Consider the following 20,076-nt stretch of genomic DNA (forward strand, 5'->3'; position numbering starts at 1 on the left):
CATCGTATATAAGCAAGGTCACAAATCAGACGCGCATCAAAAGATCTTGAGAGAGAATGTGGGTAAATGCTGGTTTCATTGCCACTGTGAGTTGCTTAATAAGTCTCACAAGTACGAAACAGTGAAGTTTGTGAGACAGTGATATGTAAAGAGGGCAGAATGAAGCTGCACTCCTAATCCACCAGCCTAAGAGTCAGTGTGAAAAGCAAACACAAGCCCAGACTGAGCTCCACCTGGTCGCTCATCGTCATAACGCTCCAGAGTCACTTTGTTACACAGGGCTGGGTTGCCAAAAGCTCAAACCCCACCACATCCAATCACAGCCAACCTCAAACTCCATTACAACCAACCACAGCCAACCTCAAACAACATTACAGCCAACCTTCAGCTCTATTATTACAACCAACCACAGCTAACCTCAAACTCCATTACAGCCAACCACAGGTAACCTCAAACTCCATTACAAATGCTCTTACCTTGTTGGAGGCCATCTCGCTAACCGAGTGCCTGGTCTGCAGCGTCTCCAGCTGGTCCAGGCACCAGTCGAGCTCCTCCAGGGTCTCGGTGGCCAGCTTCTGGTAGGCCTCCTCTGCAGGGAGAAAGTGCAGCGAGGGGTCAGTTCGGCGGCGCTTCAGTGGACTAGCCGAGGCTCCGAGCAGAGGGCCCAGACTGCCGTAGAGCACCATGTTGGGGAATCCCGACCAGAAGCATGGGTGGTGTTTCATGCTGCGCTCTGGCCCTCCACAATGAACTTCAGGGGGCTCCGAACGGGAGCCAAAAGTCCCGACAGAAGCAAATCCAGATGGCAGGAACCAGGGGGAGCAGGAAGTGAACGCCCCACAGGGATAATCCCAGCGCTGGTGCAGTCACGGGCCAGGGTCGAAGTCTCAGGAGAGCAGTCTGTCCTTGGGCGCTACGCACAAAGGGAGCCAAGCACAGACACACAGGGACCACGCAGGCATACACACTCGCACCCACACGCAAACACACACGCACGCATGCGTGGCGGCTGTCTCACGGTGACCGATCCAGCGCTCTAAGGTCCAGCGTGCCGTTAGGCGCGCAGAGACAGTCCCGGCGGTGGAGCGGCCGGGCTGCCAGGGGCCGCATCCCTGGCCGGCCGGAGGCGGAGACCCGCGAGCGGGCGCCCTCAGCACCGCCCTCTAGGCATGACGCTCGAGCAGCAGGGCCTCGCACGCCGTGCGTGGAGCTCCACGGCAACAGATGACTGGCCTCCTCTCTGTCTCTAAGACTCCAACAGAAGCGGAGGACGAAGAGCCACAAGAAAAATAAATAAATAATAGTAAAAAAAACCAAACAAACAAACAAATGAAATAAATAAATGGAGTGTGAGCAATAAAAGGATAAAAGCTGTCTGCTGTGTGTGTTTTCCTCCCGAGCGCGGCGGATGCCCTGCGTGTGCGGGGGGGTGGCCGTAGCGCGTCGCTAGCCGAACGTGAGCTGAGCTTCCCCCCGAAACAGAAGCCTGAAGGCTGCCAGCGCTGCGCTGGGGAAGCAGCAGGCGGGCTGCAGCTAAACCATGGCCCGGACTCCACAGAACCTGGACCGGGGTGGCATGCTAGTGCCGTGCACCGCAAACTGGAAGTGGAGTTAGGACCAAGTCTAGACAGTCACATCCGAAGCACCATCAGAATGCAGCACAATATTAAGGCAACCAGTCCTAAAAATCGGTTTAGTTCCAAACCTGGGCATCATAAATCATCGTAAATCATAAAGTTCATAAACCAACTGCTTGTCTATACGCTCAAACTCGGTAAAAAGCAAACCAAAGATGCTTTAAGCATACGCTTTGTGTACTGCCTGGTTGTGAACAACCAGTATAGCCCAGACCTTCATGGGCTTCTACTGGGCTGCTCCAGCAGAGGGTTGCTGGCACATCCCAGCAGACCACATGCTTAGACAGCTCCGGCACAATTCATCTCTTCGGATGCATCTCAACCACACTCAGTATGGCACGCCAATGAAAGACAGCTGCTGTGAAAAACGTCTTACGCAATAAACAACGCGATTGAGACTTTCAAAGAAATTCACCAGATCATATTTCACCTTCTAATAAAATTGGCTTCTACGGTAAGAGTAACACACAGTAGAGTTATGTTGCATTGGTTCCATATAATAAAACAAAATTGCGCATTTTGTTACTAATCCATTAGGCTAATCTATTGAAGTCTGGGCGTATAGCTCTGAATGAAATTCTTCTCATCTAAGACAAGTCCTCTCTAGTAAGCACAAATGAGTGACAGGGTTTGTAACCCTCTTTATAGTGCTTAGCTGCATCCTCACTGTGGAAGCTGGCTACAACGAAGCTTGTTTTTGCTCTGTTTAGCATTACATGCGTGTCAGTGCACGTGAGGATGTTTCCCACTTTAAGACATGCTGCTAACCTGACATATGAGGAGTCTGTCACATGTACACGCATTTAACAAAGCTTGTATTATTCCTTCCACTCTGCCTGTCACTTTCTTTCCACCTAACTCTCGCTCTCGCTCTGCTGTGGAGAGGCTGGGGTGTCACTCTCTGAAAGGGACCGCTCTGACGTCAATGGCATTCTTCTCATGCTTAGCGCGACACCAAACACCCGCCTGAGTGAGACCGCTGGCTCCGCAGATGGTGGGGCTGCATGGAAATCCTGGACTGGATCGGTGAAGAGGTATTTCGGGGCTGCTGTCACACCAGGACGTTAGCCACATCAGTGCTCTGTGCCGTGTGCAGCAGTGGCTTATGTTTAAAGAGTCTTAATGTTAGAACTGCATTCGGCTCTTTGGAAAGGGTCACTATTATTGGACGTCGCCATGAACAGAAATTCAAAACACAGTTTTGCCGCGTCTAAGGTACATGTATGCATTTTTTCCATAATATGTTATTTGGAGGAAGGTTTTCCCTTGAAATAGCTCATTTCTTGGACGCCTCTCTTCTTAGTCCCGTGTGGAATGTTTGAGAAAGAGCCTGTTTTGGTCCTTACGATGTAAACCACTTAAAGGCAGCTAAATTAGTATCCCAGTGTTATCATGTTAAACACTCGTCATGACACTTGATCATAAACATTTGTTAATACTCCTAATCATTAATCACAGATCTGCTGGTTGACTGGCACCCGTTTCTATCATGATATTTAAGTGAACAGAGTCTTAGATGAGATCTTGTCTTTCATCTGCAATAGCACAGCCATCACCAATTTACAAGCTGCACCAGATAGTTCACTGATTAATTAAATGGAGAGAATTTGATTGGTTGCTCATACTAAGAAAAGCAAATGTCTGATTGGCATAAAGCCTCCGCCTTTTCATCTTATAGAAACTATGGAGTAAAGTTTTTTTTCTAGGCACGTCCACGGCAGTGAGTCCCTGCTGCCGAACTAATGAGCAGTTTTGATTAGTTCCACTCTCGGGTAGAAAAGTGCCCTACAGTAGCCGAGAATATGTGAATAGGGGTATGTTTTTTATTTTACTTTATTTATGAAATATGTTTCTGTTATGTTTTCTGCCCACTTTTTTGTTATCTTTCTCTGAATGGTTACACGGGCCTGACTCCAACCACTGCTACGTTCCATGATTATGGTGCGTTGCTGGGACCTCACACACGCATACAAAACTCGTGTAACCAGAACAGAACTCTGCAGTTACCAAAATGCTAATAGTTCCGCAGTGGGAATGAGCTCCGAGCATTCCCAGGACTGAGCACAGTGAGGACTGAGCATGAGATGAGGTCTGCTTGGTGTGCAGGCTTTGGCAGCGTGCCACGTGGAGCGCGGTGATATGGCGCGCGTGCAGGCGCGTTGCAGGCAGTGGTCTGATAAACTGCGGGTGGCTGTCCTGCTGAGACACTGCAGCACTGCATCCTGAACTGCATGCCTCCCTGAAACCGCACGTCGTCCTCCACCCGTATGCCCACCGGTTTTAGAAGCCAAGTCTGAACCGCTGGTCGCCTTACTGCACATCGTTCAGCGCAGCCTGAGGCGGACTATGGCCCTTTAACTAACTTGCACATACACAGTATACACACACACACACACACACACACACACAGGAAGTCTGACAGAATTTCCAAGGATAATATGAAGATACTGCACCTGTGTAGGAGGTCTTTGTGATGGGTGGAGGATTACACATGGGTGATCTCCTGACGGGACAGAAACACCAGCAATTACGATGCTTTCAGTTAGAGAGGGCACAGCAAAACATAAATCAAACCAAAACAAACGCACATTTGCGTCTCATGTTCTCTGGCTTCAGAGCCAACAGGAGTCAAATCACAGTCACGCCGGATGTCAAACACTTACACGTGCCTACGTTCACTTGGAAAACGTGTATAGGGGCTAAGCCATCGATGAGAAGCTTCCTCCACAGTCACACTGCTAACTTAAACTCATCTTCTCCCTTCTCTGCTTTCTGAGTCATTATCAAAACTGCGACTGTCTGACACGTTTCTGACACGCCGATACACAGAACGTCCTGCTGCTCCAGGACTCTGGACGGGTCAATCGACTTACTTGTTGGAGGATCTTTCCTGTTGTACATTTGTTAGCGCTGAAAAATTGTTCCGCACAGTTCTTAAGCTAGCAAGGACCTGCATGGTGAGGAGACAGACAGTCATCAGGCTATAAGTACTGCGGAAAACAAAAAGGTTGATATTGGCATGAATGTGAGAGTGTATTTTTAAGGTAAGTACCAATGAGAAACAAAATAAATTGGAGTCCTGTTAGCAGTAGTTTGAAATGTTTCAGTCGACTACGTTCACACCAAACCTATGAAGCTATGACTTCTTGACAGATTTACAACGCTGGACAGAAGATCAGTGGCACCGACTTACCTGTGCAAAAGGGGTTACAATCATGTCATCTCCATGTCTGCAGAGTGAGAGAAACAGTGGACAGTTAATGAATCCAATGCACCATAAACTCTTGGTTATAATCACATGGGATTATTTTTAAATGGCAAAGAAACACACATCCTACTGGATGACTGCTGCTGTGTGTGTGCTCCCTGGGTGACTGACGCCGTGTGGGTGCTCCCTGGGTGACTGACTGACGCCGTGTGGGTGCTCCCTGGGTGACTGACTGACGCCGTGTGGGTGCTCCCTGGGTGACTGACTGACGCCGTGTGGGTGCTCCCTGGGTGACTGACTGACGCCATGTGGGTGCTCCCTGGGTGACTGACTGACGCCGTGTGGGTGCTCCCTGGGTGACTGACTGACGCCGTGTGGGTGCTCCCTGGGTGACTGACTGACGCCGTGTGGGTGCTCCCTGGGTGACTGACTGACGCCGTGTGGGTGCTCCCTGGGTGACTGACTGACGCCGTGTGGGTGCTCCCTGGGTGACTGAGGCCGTGTGGGTGCTCCCTGGGTGACTGAGGCCGTGTGGGTGCTCCCTGGGTGACTGAGGCCGTGTGGGTGCTCCCTGGGTGACTGACGCCGTGTGGGTGCTCCCTGGGTGACTGACTGACGCCGTGTGGGTGCTCCCTGGGTGACTGACTGACGCCGTGTGGGTGCTCCCTGGGTGACTGACTGACGCCGTGTGGGTGCTCCCTGGGTGACTGACTGACGCCGTGTGGGTGCTCCCTGGGTGACTGACTGACGCCGTGTGGGTGCTCCCTGGGTGACTGAGGCCGTGTGGGTGCTCCCTGGGTGACTGAGGCCGTGTGGGTGCTCCCTGGGTGACTGAGGCCGTGTGGGTGCTCCCTGGGTGACTGACGCCGTGTGGGTGCTCCCTGGGTGACTGACGCCGTGTGGGTGTTTCTCTTACATGTCACTGGCGATGGATGAGTTTCTGGACATGGACTTGGGTGAGAGGTCATAGTCGCTGTCGGATCGGTAGAGGAAGGACTCCCTCCGTTGGCTGTGCACCAAGTTGGCCTGCAGGATGAGGCCTGAACCCGGACTGGCCATCGGGTCCAGGGGACTGCGCCCAGACGATGTGCCATTATCCACATCAAAACTGCAACAACAACACAAGCAGAAGACACCAGTCAGAGGTGAAGACACCAGTCAGAGCTGAAGACACCAGTCAGAGGTGAAGACACCAGTCAGAGAAGAAACACGTGTACCTGTAAACTCCACAAATAACAGAAAACAATAGGCCAAGGAGCAGGCAGGAGACAAACCCACAGAAGAAGTGAACAGTTTCAGTCAACCCACAGTACAAAACTCACAATACACAAACGACAATACAAAACCACTACACAACTCATAGTACAAAACCCACAGTACAAAATGAGCCTGACTATGTGGGCCCTACACAGGTCATTTCATTAACTTTCTATTTTTAGCAAAGCTGCAGGTGTGGTAATGGCAATATGTGTGAGCCAAATATGGCATAAAAGTCCCTATAGACCTTTTCCTAGACACACTCATATATGGTACAGTCCCAGGGAAACCGAGCAGTGCTGACAGTTCTAGTGAGGAAGCCATAATCAAAACTAAAGTTACGTTCCTATGTAACCAAATATTGTGGGAGATGTCAGCACTGTTATGTTTACTGATTTTTAATAGATAGGCTTCTCTAAACCAAAACACATTGCCTCACAACCACCTTGTGTCTCCCTGATGATCCCCCTCACCATGGCTACCAGGGCTGGGCTAGCCCATAATATCCAGGGAGTATTAGCACAATCCCAAAGTTCCTGGGATTCCCTCGGGCTTGACGTAGAGCCCAATGTGGCATGATGTCTCTCCGCCTCCCGCTGACCTCAATGCCAGACCTCAGGCCTGTTGCCACAGGGATTAGCGCGCAGGACAACACAGGCTGCGAATGGCTAATGCCGACTAATCCTCTCGGCCCCGGGCGCCGGACGAAGGCCGTGCGGGACGCTCTGCGCCATATCGGCACTGAGAAAACAAAACACGGGATCTAAGAGCTGACGGGCCGGCTCATTGGCTGTTATGGGCGGGTGCAGCAAAGGCCCTCGGAAGATCTGCTGGAGGACACGTCAAAGAGCTACTGGTCTCTAGGCATGTCCCCGTGGAGTCCATGCAGTCTGACGCTACAGCTTACGCAAGACCCTTCATCTGCATGCAGGACCAATGAATTGCTCCTTGTCTGTGTGTGTGTGTGTGTGTGTGTGTGTGTAAATCAAATAAATAAGCAGCTTTGTTATCAGTGATGGCGCGTATGTGAAATATGTTTAGGTGCTATAGCATGTCCCTGCCTGAACACAGTGTGCTAAAAAACAAAAACACTTTGCACACTGGATGCAGATTATCAGCACACATCTGCCTTAAAATCACCACATCTAACAGTTTAATCACTAAAGTTGAACATTTGGGTTTATATTTCCGTTCAGATGATTATTTATTATTTACCGTTTTCTTAAAAGGAAGCCTCCATTAACCTCAGGGAAACTAGAGAGAGGATTTTTACCCACAGAAAAGCTACCAAACTTAAAAGTGATCCATTATCATGTATACTTCAATGTATTCAACCTAAATTATTGAGCCAGCAATACTGTCTATAAATGAAATACTATAACTATGGAAACATCAGTTATAAACAAGAGTAAAAGTGTTTTAAAGGGATACACCCCTACTGGACTATCAATTCCTTAAATACCACCCGCATGAAACATTTCAATAGAAGCAATAATTTGAGTAAAGATCCCGCAGGAGAAAGTTTTCACCCTAAAGCCCTAAACTGAAGCCTTCAGAGTACACATCAGGGTGGGCCTTTAAAGCCAAGAACTGGTAGTTTGGGTTGTAGCAAAATATGAAAGAGGCCAGGCGCTCTCTCTCCCCCTCTCCTCTGGTATCCTCCCTCTCTCTTTCTCTCTCTCTCTCTCTCTCCTCTGGTATCCTCCCTCTCTCTCTCTCTCTCTCTCTCTCTCTCTCCTCTGGTATCCTCCCTCTCTCTCTCTCTCTCTCCTCTGGTATCCTCCCTCTCTCTCTCTCTCTCTCTCTCTCTCTCTCTCCCCCTCTCCTCTGGTATCCTCCCTCTCTCTCTCTCTCTCTCTCTCTCTCTCTCTCTCTCTCTCTCTCTCTCTCTCTCTCTCCTCTGGTATCCTCTCTCTCTCTCTCTCTCTCTCTCTCTCTCTCCTCTGGTATCCTCCCTCTCTCTCTCTCTCTCTCTCTCTCTCTCCTCTGGTATCCTCCCTCTCTCTCTCTCTCTCTCTCTCTCTCCCCCTCTCCTCTGGTATCCTCCCTCTCTCTCTCTCTCTCTCTCTCTCTCTCTCTCTCTCTCTCCTCTGGTATCCTCCCTCTCTCTCTCTCTCTCTCTCCTCTGGTATCCTCCCTCTCTCTCTCTCTCTCTCTCTCTCTCCCCACTGGTATGTTTCAGCTTGAAGTGAGCAATAAGTAACAGACTCCATCTGATCCTTGACCAAAGATTACTGCAAGCTAAAATTTGACACACACACACACACACACACATGCACGCGCACACACACACACACACACACACACATGCACGCGCGCACGCACACATGCACGCGCGCACGCACACACACGCACGCACGCGCACACACACGCACACAAAACCACACATATACGTAATACAAAACCACACATATAAACACTGACACACACCCACATCCACAGGCTCATTTGCCCATAAACACAGCACTGCTTGTTCTATGGGTGCGATCACCTTGCGCTCTCTCTCTCTGATATACACAAATGCAGACAATAACAAGCAAAATTATTTCATTACAGTGCTGTCTAAGCCTGACATACACCATGTTACACTGTGTAGACTGCTTCTTTCATTATGATGCTAAAACTTAAATTCTAATTTATGAGAATGGCCATGATGGGATGTAGACTATTTATGGGAAACTAAAGGATAGTGACTAGTGGGTGAGGCTAGGAGGTCACTCACTTTACTATCTATGTATTCAGCAGCAAATGTGTGTGACAGCGTGCATCTGACCTGAGCCTGATGCCAACCTGAGGTGAAACACAAGTTCTGGGATGTTACAGTAATTAACATGTATGGGTAGTTACAGTAATAGAGCCTTGTATTCTTTGAACCCAGACAGCAGCTGCTACAACGGATGACTTTTTGATATTATTTTTTATGTTTGTTTTTGTCTTTTTGTTTGTTTCTTTAAAAACAAACCAAAATAAAACACCACAAATAAACAAATACTATAACAGTAACTTCGGAGATGAGAAGTGTAACACAAATCACTGTTTTTGTCAGAGACTAGCCAATAAAATGTAAAAGTATAACTTTGCACAAAGATAAGCTTTAAAAACGGTTACTCTGACAAATACAAACCTTGGTCAAACGACTGCACTGTGTTTCTGCTCTGCACTCGTGTAGGTCTATAAGCTAGACTGGTCCTTCCTGCCAGGTTCACTGAACTGAGTCATTTAGCCTTAAGCAGTGCTGCTCAGAACCACATCATTATTCATTAGGACCAGTATGCAAATGAGCTGGGAGGGGCCAAGGGAGCACGGGGCATTACTAGGCAGTGGACAACACTACCCCACCCACTTCTCATTTTGGATCCCGAGGGCAGGAAACAGGGAAGAAACATGCCGAGCGAACACGGGACACGGGCCACTCCCAAAACTTTACAGCTTGCTAAGGCTGAGAGGAACAGAAGAACACAACATCCTTTCATAACCCCTTCACAGTCACGGTTCGAATATGATGCCAAGTCATATTCGGTTGAATGTACAAATCAGAAAATCAGGAAGTGAACAGCTCCGAGTCAACACCCTGGGTCCGCATTGGCTGGCGATCACTTGCAGTCTCGGCTGCGTGCGAAGGGGCTGGCAGGGGAAGACCATCGACGCTCCAAAAATGCCACAGAGGCTGAGGGCTCATGCACACTTACATACTGGCACCAGTCCACCAACACATGCAGTCAGTGATACCTCAGCATAGCGCGCGGGGTGTGACTCATACAAACACACCCCTGATCTAGGATCAGATGCCTAGAAGGAGTCTGCCTCTGGTTATCTGAGAAATACCTAACGGTCCAGGACGGAACTACAGAATTACATTCATTCAGGACCACGCCCGTCATGCACACGTATGAAACATGTGGGTCTGCTTAAACCTTTTCAAAAGTCATTATTTTACCCTGTTGCTGCGTCTAGTGCAACGCCTGCCAATTTCTCTCACTGGCATGAACATTTCTGTTGTCATTTTTGTTTATTTATTACTGATCCTTAAACTCTGGATTTACTGAGCTGAGCAGAGTGCAGAGCGAAGCACAAGCAGGTGTGTTACTGGAGAACACTCATGTTTACCGAGCTGAAAGACTTCATTGATAATGAAGACATAGTATTCCATGGAGTTGGTGGTGGACACACAGCCACACACACACACACACACACACACACACACACACACACACACACACAGAGCACTCCAAAACAAGTTGACAACTTAATACCATGCGATGCTATAATAGCGCAATAGTTTAGAGTAACTGGCAACGCCCATAAGCCACGTTGTCTAAACTCCAGAACAGGAAGATAAGGAGCAAGATGGGACAGGCAAGTAAGGCCAGTCTCCACCGACAGGACGAAAATACCACCCACCCAGTCGCAGCGCTCACACAGACGCCTGGGAGGGCTGAGAAACTCACACACACACACACACACACACACACACACACATACACACATACACACACACACATACACACACACACACACACACACCTGTGGCATAGTTCACCCTTACAACATTAGCATCTGTCAAACAATTAACCATTAACTGCACAGGACAGAGTAAACACTCCGTAAACTGACAGTGAGTTCTGCAGTTCACCTTCGAAACTGTCAAAAGTGAACACAATCGTAGACAGTCCATAGACGCTCAGTACAGAGTATGCATATGCTTATATAAGAGAAAGAATGTAGCACAAATAGAGCAACGGGGGGGGGGGGCTAATCTGACAATGTCAGGAATCCAGAAAAAATTCCAGGAAAAAAAGAGGAGCAGGGAATGTTTTTAAGTGTGAGTGACCTGACCCTGGAGGAAGTAGCCAGGTATGAAAAACGTTGAACAGAAGAGAATGCAGACAGCTGACGGAGGCAAGATAAGAAAGCAACAACAAAACAGCTGAAAGAGCAAAGTGAGGGAGAAGAACTTCGCAGGACGCTGCATAAAAAAAGCCCCAAACACAGGAAGTTTCCGGTTTACCCTTCAGCACCCTTCAGAGAGCTGGCGGAGCAGGATCGAGGCTTCAGCACAATGCTCATGGTGGTCGCTTGTGTTCCCGCACTACACAGCGCCTGGGTTCAGTCCTCACATGCCCCCCCCCCACGCACCTAGCACAGGCGCGCGGAGAGAAGCCGGTCTGGGCTCACTGCCTGCGCACTGGGGCAGCACTCCTACACTGCCACCCCTCACCAGAGCAGCCCAACAGCACCTTCTGCCCACCCACCCTTCCTGTGAGAGAGGATCCATCCAATCTGATCTCTCTCTCTCTCTCTCTCTCTCTCTCTCTCTCTCGCTTCCTCTCACTCTCTCCGCCTCTGTCTCTCTCCCTCTCCCCCTTTCTCGCTTAGAGAGTAAGTGTATTGTTTTCTGTTGTCATGGTACTGCAGTCCACTGTGTGTGTGTGTGTGTGTGTGTGTGTGTGTGTGTGTGTGTGTGTCGCAGGGTAAAGGCGGGGGGCGGGTGTTGTTTCAGTAGCCAGAGCAAGGAGACTGTGCGAATGAGCAGGATCTGTGTGTGAAAGCTCTCACATGTCCACTTCAAATATGGACACTGCAGAGACAGAGCAATATGTGTGATGAGAAGTGGCCATAGTAGTGTGAGCGCAGAGTGAAGCTGCTTGCCCCACACCACACAAAACTACTGTCGCTCCCCGAGCCGAACACTCTCACTGAACAGTGTTTGCGTCATCTCAAAGACGCAGGAGACCCCCTTCACTGACCTGCGTTGCCGAGTCTGTCTGTGCGCCGCTCGAAGACAGCCACGCCTCCCTGTGGTTTCAGATGGAGATTTCAAAACCCTCTACTGCTCACTTTCTACACTAACACCTCACTTGCAGCACGTGTTGCCTCGTGTTCTGTCGTTAATCGTTAGCCAAGCTTCCGATTTCACACACTGTCAAGACACGTCTGACCATGTCTGACCAGGACTTGTTCCTCCATGCACCAACACGATGCCCCCCCCGCTGGCCTTGTGTCTCCTCTAAGCCCCTGTGACCATTAAGAGCCTTTAGGGAAAACCCTCATCTACAGTCCACCTGTGTCACCCAGCCTGCTCACCAGCATGCAGTGATGTTTACCCACGATGTCCTGCCATTCAGCGCTGGGTCAGCATCTGATCGCAGCTGTTCTGATGTAACAGTTGTTTAAGCTGCTGTATTGTAGTAGGAAACCAGTATCAGGTGAGCTCATCCCCAAACCCAAACTGGTATCAAACCCCAAACCCAGGTCACTGCACCTGAGACCTGTTTTCTAGTAACATGGTGACCATATTATGTCATAACATGCTAACTATGCGATGCCATAGTTAAAAACAATAAAAACCATATTATTAAACTCAGAGTTAGCCTGAAGGCTAAATTCTTGAATACTGTACAGAGTGTAAATGTAACAAATACACAATAAATGTCCCAAAACTCCAATAAAGCCGCCTGGATTCTGCACAATTATTGTGAATACACGTATCAAAGCTTGTAGGCAACTGTATGAGCAAAGCACTCATCTGACAGGTGCCATACAATATCGCCCTCTAGTGTTTCAATAAGGGAATAGCTTCTACAAATTACTATCACATGAATTAATTTAACATAAACTGCTTTGTCCTAAAACAAATGTCAGACAGAAATTGGGTCTCTTTCCCTAACTAAACTTTATTTAAACAAACAATACAAAGATATGTAGATATCTTTAGTTTGTAATGGCGAAGTGCACGTTTCTGCGCGTGTGTCTGTTTGCATTCACTCAGTGTGAACGTTACTGTCCTTTAGCAGTGTATCAGCAGTGTCGTCTGTGAGCACGCGTGACTGTGTGTACCTGTGAGACTTGAAGTAGAGTTTCCTCTTCTTGCCTTTAGGAGAGTTCATACTGGGAGCTAGTTGCCATGCCACGCCACCAGGCTACAGGAGAAGGCGTGAGAGGTGTTGGGCGCTAGCATACTCTGCCAAGGCTACAGGTCCCTTGCAAAGACCCAGATTCCTATGAGATCCCCATCCACGTCACGGTCCCTCCACCTCCCTTATAATCCCTGCAAATCCCAATCTGGGTTTTCCCTTCCTGACGCAAAAGACTCTGCTGGCTACTAAAGAAGCCCAGAGAAGCAGAACCATCTGCTGAAATATTCCAGAAGAGTTGCATCACACCACTGGGACTGACTGAAGCAGGAAAAAAGCCAAATCTGTTTGCTTTGACCTTGGTTTGTATCGCCATCAAGTCAGGACACTTCATGCCAACTTCCTCGAAACACACTACAATTAAAAAGCTCCTAGACAAAAAATAACCATTAATTTACATTATTCAGCTGACACTTTTATCCAAAGCAACTTACAACTATGATGGAACACAACTTGAGAATTAAGGGCCTTGCTCAGGGGCCCAACAGTGATAACTTCATAGTGGTGTGGCTTGAACCCACAACCTTCAGATTACAAGTCCCCATCTGACACAAGTTCCTTCTAAGAGTTGTTTGTAAGGAAACAGATTAAGCATTTATGTACTAGGCCAACAGTGATCCTTAGTTTAAAACGCCTTTTGTAAGGATGCAGATTAAACACTCATGTACTAGGCCAACAGTGATCCTTAGTTTAAAACGCCTTTTGTAAGGATGCAGATTAAACACTTATGTACTAGGCCAACAGTGATCCTTAGTTTAAAACACCTTTCTCTTTGACCTCTGTGGGGTGATCCAGCTGGGCTCAGTTCAAGAATGAAAAGCTCCCGTGAAGTGAGCGCGGTCATCAGTGACCAGTGTCACGTGAGGCGAGCCTCCTCAACACAGCAAATCTATTACAGGCAGGCGTGTAACTGACCCTTTTGGCCTGGCAGGTCTACGACAAACTCTCCCAGGTGAGTGTCAGATAGGGATCGTGCCCGGGTGGCACCATAACAACAAGATATTATGACTGCATTCATACACGACACATTTCTACTAATTGTTCTGCAGTGTGTATAATTTAGAGAAAATTGTGCATGAAAAAAATGAGTAATTTGGGAAAACAAAGAATCAGTGAGATGACTAAGGGTTGGAATGCACGACTCTGACAAATCACATGTGAGAACATGCGTGTGAACGTCTCATGTGCAGCCAGACCCAGATCAGAGGGTGTGGGCTTAACAGGTGCCAGAGACTAGCAAACAGGCTCGCAAAAGACCCTAAAATATCAAAATATCACTGCAACGGCAGTGCTTAGAAAAGTGCTCGGTCAAGTGTCTAATTAGCAATAGCATCCTGCTCTCAGGCAGCTGGGAGAGCCCATACCCTCGGAATGATTTATTTAATTGGAGTGGACGCCTAAATGAAACGCAATATACTGCATAGTACAATACAAAAATACAAATAAGCATTTTAAAATAACTGTTAGCATATGGTATACTGCACTGATCAATAAAACTTATCCCCAGTGAAAAGTCCCACTGCAAAATCAATAACGGGTGTTCTGTAGTGTAGTGTGCCCAGCAGGAGGTATCCTAGGTGACTGCAGCAGTGATGGCAGATTACGCCACACGCTGACACCCAGTCTCTCTCTCTCTCTCTCTCTCTCATCCACGCTGACACCCAGTCTCCACCTCTCTCTCTCTCTCTCTCTCATCCACGCTGACACCCAGTCTCCACCTCTCTCTCTCTCTCTCTCTCATCCACGCTGACACCCAGTCTCCACCTCTCTCTCTCTCTCTCTCTCTCATCCACGCTGACACCCAGTCTCCACCTCTCTCTCTCTCTCTCATCCACGCTGACACCCAGTCTCCACCTCTCTCTCTCTCTCTCATCCACGCTGACACCCAGTCTCCACCTCTCTCTCTCTCTCTCTCTCTCTCTCCCTCTCTCTCTCTCATCCACGCTGACACCCAGTCTCCACCTCTCTCTCTCTCTCTCTCTCTCTCTCATCCACGCTGACACCCAGTCTCCACCTCTCTCTCTCTCTCTCTCTCTCTCTCTCTCTCATCCACGCTGACACCCAGTCTCCACCTCTCTCTCTCTCTCTCTCTCTCTCCCTCTCTCTCTCTCTCTCTCTCATCCACGCTGACACCCAGTCTCCACCTCTCTCTCTCTCTCTCTCTCATCCACGCTGACACCCAGCCCCCCCCCGGACATCGGCCTTATCATCAGTAAATAAAGATTAAATATGACAATATAATACACCTTCAGCAGTGAAGCAAACTCCATTGTCCATCATCCTGCAATACTAATAATGTAACAACTAATTATTGAAAGCTAAAGTGTATTTGATAATACACATCGCCTTGTCATCGCTAACTACGTTACAAAGAACAGATGGTGTGCATTACTGGCTTAAGGCTTATCTCCATACAACATATATGTTCAGCTCCCATCTGTGTAGCTGTACGATATAGCACTCGCACCTCCCAGTATTGATTACAGGCTCCAACAGCTCCTGCACTGGATATATATGCTGAGAAACAGACTGCAGATTAGTGACTGTGTTCCACATGATTCTATGATTGTTGAAGTAACCAGCAGTCTCCGAATCACACAGTTCAAACAAGAAACAAAGACAGATTCCCCGCCAACCTGCACAGAACAGCTCGGCCTTTCTTTTGCTGTGAACTCCACAGAGTATATGCATGTTCATTTACTGCCTTTTGAGCATGGCTCTCGGTCTGTGTGTGTGTGTGTGTGTGTGTGTGTTTAAATGACAGAAGCACTGGGCACATATCTGATAGCAAGTCTGTTGCCCAGCATTATGAATACGCATTGCCAACACACACACACACACACGTAAACACACACACACACAGACTCAGCCACCCACCCGCACGCACGCACGCAAGCACACCCGCACGCACACACACTTTTAGCATGAACCTCTGATATTGACCCATGCCTGTTTTCTCATGCAAACAACAGAACTGGAGCCGATACAATCTACTTTTGAGACAGTGTTATTACGAGAGCATGAATACCAAATGTAGGACATTTATAACTCTTGACAAGTTCCAATATTAGCAGAGCAAAAGTCATTATAGCCACTGAAGAGACGTTTCTCAGACCCTGTGAGAGACCCCAGTGTTAACCATGGGTCTGGGCTTAAGAGCCTTCCTAGCAATCAACAACCCCACGTCCACTCTACCTCCAAATGATGGGTTAGTGGAGAAAACTTGCTTGCTTTTAATTCCTGTTTTACTGTCATTTTAAACTAAGGAGCCATCTGCAGCAGATCGTCTTAACCAGCACAGAGCGTCTGAACCTGCACGTGGAGGTGCTGAGCAGTGCAGGCCGGTCCTTCTCTTGCGACGAACGCTGTGGAGAAACCTCCGACCCCGGCAAACAAAGGCAACACCTGCACCTGGGAAAGTGTCGCGCCTTTCCTCGAGAACAAGAGGCAGAAGTTCACAGTCAGCTGCCAGCAGCGCGTCCGGCCGAGTGCGTACACACTCTCAGACACACATCACGCGGCACGCGGCCGAGCGCCGAGCCTCGTTAGCGGAAGGCGGCTTTACCCTCTCTTCCTCCCCTTGATGTCAATGGGTTGGTTGATGGCACACGGAGAGCCATTGACACAGGCGTTGCGGTAGCGGACCACCCTCTCCAGGGACCGGAGCTCCGAGCTCATGGGCAGACTCATTGCCGGGCGGCGCGAGAGCGCGGGGGGCGGGGGGGTGGGGGGAGGGGGTTGGGCGGCGCCGGCGACGACGAGACACGCGTCTGGACGGACGCAAAATCACGGCGCGCGCGCGAGAGACAGTCTCCCTGGGTCCTCGCCTCCAGCTGCGAGTGGAGTGGGAGAAAAAGAGGGAACTGTGCAAGTAGGTGGAGGGAGGGTGTGCGTGCGCGCGCGCGCGTGTGTGGGGAGAGAGTGAGTGAAAGAGAGATAGAGAAAGCGAGCGAGAAAGAGAGAGAGAGAGAACAAGAATGAGAGAATGTACATGGCTATATCTGAAAGCAGTAATAACAATTAGGGGACTTTAATTCCAGGATGCCAGCCAGTTTAAGTGCATGTGTGTGTGTGTGTGTGTGTGTGCGTGTGCGCGCGTGTGTGTGTGTGTGCGCACGTACAAGCAGCCCTACTCTGATTTCTTAGAATCTACCTTGATTTTATAGCCATTTGTGAGAGACATTCATGTTCTGAGCTTTCTAGCCTAATAAGGGAGCTGAGAGTGATGTACACAGAGAACATCATCTATCCAGCCCGTCCGGCCCAGTGCCACGTCATCTCTTCTTACAGCCAATTTAGCACATAAAACAATTCACTGGCTTTGTTGGGGTCTAATGCGTTCAGTTGTGCGTTCTGAATCATGCCGGATGGCCCAGCACGCAGCTGCACATGAATTCACCTGTCTTACATAACGACATCACAAGTGCCTTTCATGTGGTACGTCTGTTGTACTGGACTCTGTCATTTCCTATCTGAACCTTCATGTTCTCCTGGTCCACACTTACCACTGCAACTCTCTCTCTTGCTCTGTGTGTAAGGAACCAGTTACTGGCCTCCAACTGTTTGGATACAAGGATATATATATATATATATATACACATATATTACTTTTAAAAACATTAAAAATGCTACTTTTTCTCTTAAATTATATTCGATGTAACTGCAAGCATGCTGTCAGAAAGGGCAATAAGGGTGTACAGAAGTCCTTACACTTGACTTTTACTAAAACTGGAAAACCGCTACTTTTATCACAGCTTCTACTTTTGCATTTGAAGTCGATATAGCCCAGTAAACTGATTATATACCACACACACACACACACACACACACACACACACACACACACACACACACAACCTGAAAACGTCAGGTACTGGAATAGCCAGGACAAACACTGCACCTCATATCCACAAGAGGGCAGCAGAGCAACGCCCTGCGACAGGACAAACGTTACATCCCATTACTCCTCGAGACATGAGCATGTGCTTTAAGAGAGATAGCCTTAAAGCTGATATAAACCTTTTTCACATGCACACCAAAATCTATAAAATGAATAAAAGAAGTCTTTGTGCCAGTTATGTGCCTGGCAATAACTAAGCAAACTATAGGTTTGGACTATAAGAAGGCTACAGAAGGCTAAGCATTGAGCGTGCATGAATTTGGAGGGCGGGTTTGGACTCCTTCAGTGGCTAATTGTGACATTAAAATGAATAACTTGAGAAGCTTTAAGCAATGTGATTGTGTGTTTGTTTAGCACGTTAGTATGGGTAGGGTGAACTCAAACACTAGAGCCACTTAAACGCTTATATATAAAATATATATAAAAAGCCGCTTATATATCAAATTATTATTATTATTATTATCAATCATTTTGCATGTTTAACCAAAACTAAAAGTTGACACATAGCAACCCAGAGCACACAGATCACACTGCCCTTCTCTGAACACACACACACACACAGATAATACTGCCCTTCTGTGAACACACACACAATCATACTACGCATCTCTGAACACACACGTTGGTCTGACAGGTAAAATGAGACAATATCCAGAGGTTGAGCCCAGCTGCATTACACATCAATAGGAACTGAGGTTATCTGAGTGTGAATTCAAGCCCACATGCAGCTGTGTTATATAGTCCCTCTGTCACCACTAGAGAGCAATCCATCACCAGCCAGGAGCACTTCTCTTTCTCCATACTGGTGAAATGTTGGTAATGATCAAAACCCAGCAGAGGGGAACCGCATGCAGAGAAAAACGCATTTTATGAGCAAAAACAAAATCATTTGCTGCGTTGCATTCGCACTGCATAAATAGGGTCGAGATTCCTGCACGCAGACCTGGAACATTATTATTTTAAAACACTGTTCAAGACCCGGCAAGAAACCCTACCGTCATCCACACAGACGGTGGCTTGGGCAGCGGTGTGCATGACAGAGCGCGCGGACTCGTTGGCGAGTCCTTGCAGATGAAGCACACCTTGTGAGAGCCAGTGGCAGCCAGCTGAAGGGAAGAGGGAGGCAATCTCTCAGCTCCAGCCTGCCTCTGGGGATGACATCGGACACCTTATCTGCCTCTTCTTGTGTGCCGGAAGCTGGACGCTCTAAAGGAAGCGTTTTGGTGAGGCGGTGTGTAACTGCCCCCCCCCACACACACACACAGACACACACACACACACACACAGGCCACACCCTTACTGTGCATAGATAATAGCTGTACAACCCATCGTTAATAATGCATCATGACTAATTGTGTTATTTTAAGACGCTACAGCCCGGACCCGTGGCAGGTGGGCTCATTTCCATGAACAGCTAGCCTGGCATCATACCACCCCTGTCCTACTTGCACGTCCACTCGCTAATTAATCAGCCACGTCCAACACTGCTTCAAAAAAGACATCTCTGTTACACGATCTCAAGGACACTGTGCAGCACCAAGACACATCCACAGTACCTGTGGCAGCTGCTTGGCTTTGGCAGCCTCCAGGTAAGGGGAGGTGAAGCCATTTGCTCCCCAGCCAGGGGAAGGGGAGCACGGGGCTGAAGTGCTGTACGCAGCCCTGCCTGCGCCCTCCACAGCATGCTGGGATTGCTCAGACAGAAGGGAGGCCTAATTAGGCAACTGAGGCTGTGTTTGTGTGTTCAGCCATGTGTGGCAGATGGACTGATGTTGCAGCCTCTGTGCCCTTCTCTGGGGCACAGACTCCATTCTCTGTGTGTGTGTGTGTGTGTGTGTGTGTGTGTGCGCGCGCGCGCAGGCCTGTGTGGATGTTTCTCCGCCTAATTCTCTGCTGGCTTAAAACAAAGTGCATGCCACATACAGCAATTCCCTGGTCAGTACTGGTTAGGATCCAATTAGTAAAACATTAAAACACCGTTGGTTCAAAAAGAGTACTTTGTGTTCATGTATAGAGAATTTATGGCTGCACTGTATATAAAAATGTACTACAGCCTTATCTGTCACTGAGGGAAAACGCATTTGTTCATAATGGCTGCAGACTAATCTTCATTACTGGCCCACACATGCCTGAGGACCATCTTATGATGTCAGTCTCATG

At 48.4% G+C, this 20,076-nt stretch overlaps 1 protein-coding gene across 3 annotated transcripts in view; it reads right to left on the minus strand.

Moving 5' to 3' along the window:
- pde4d (phosphodiesterase 4D, cAMP-specific) overlaps positions 1-20,076 on the minus strand; it is a 102,919-nt gene that overhangs the window by 12,840 nt on the left and 70,003 nt on the right. For 2 of the 3 annotated variants that reach the window (XM_035521852.1, XM_035521853.1), the window contains 5 exons: positions 5,762-5,953; positions 4,831-4,867; positions 4,511-4,587; positions 4,091-4,140; positions 477-589 (listed from right to left, as the gene is read on the minus strand). In XM_035521852.1, the coding sequence (XP_035377745.1) occupies positions 477-589; positions 4,091-4,140; positions 4,511-4,587; positions 4,831-4,867; positions 5,762-5,953 (469 nt within the window). Of the gene's footprint in view, positions 1-476; positions 590-4,090; positions 4,141-4,510; positions 4,588-4,830; positions 4,868-5,761; positions 5,954-11,110; positions 11,288-20,076 lie in introns of those variants that run through there. The other variant, XM_035521854.1, reaches the window with a different exon arrangement.

This window comes from Electrophorus electricus, chromosome 23 (assembly GCF_013358815.1).
Source record: "Electrophorus electricus isolate fEleEle1 chromosome 23, fEleEle1.pri, whole genome shotgun sequence".
NCBI classification, from domain to species: Eukaryota; Metazoa; Chordata; class Actinopteri; order Gymnotiformes; family Gymnotidae; genus Electrophorus; species Electrophorus electricus.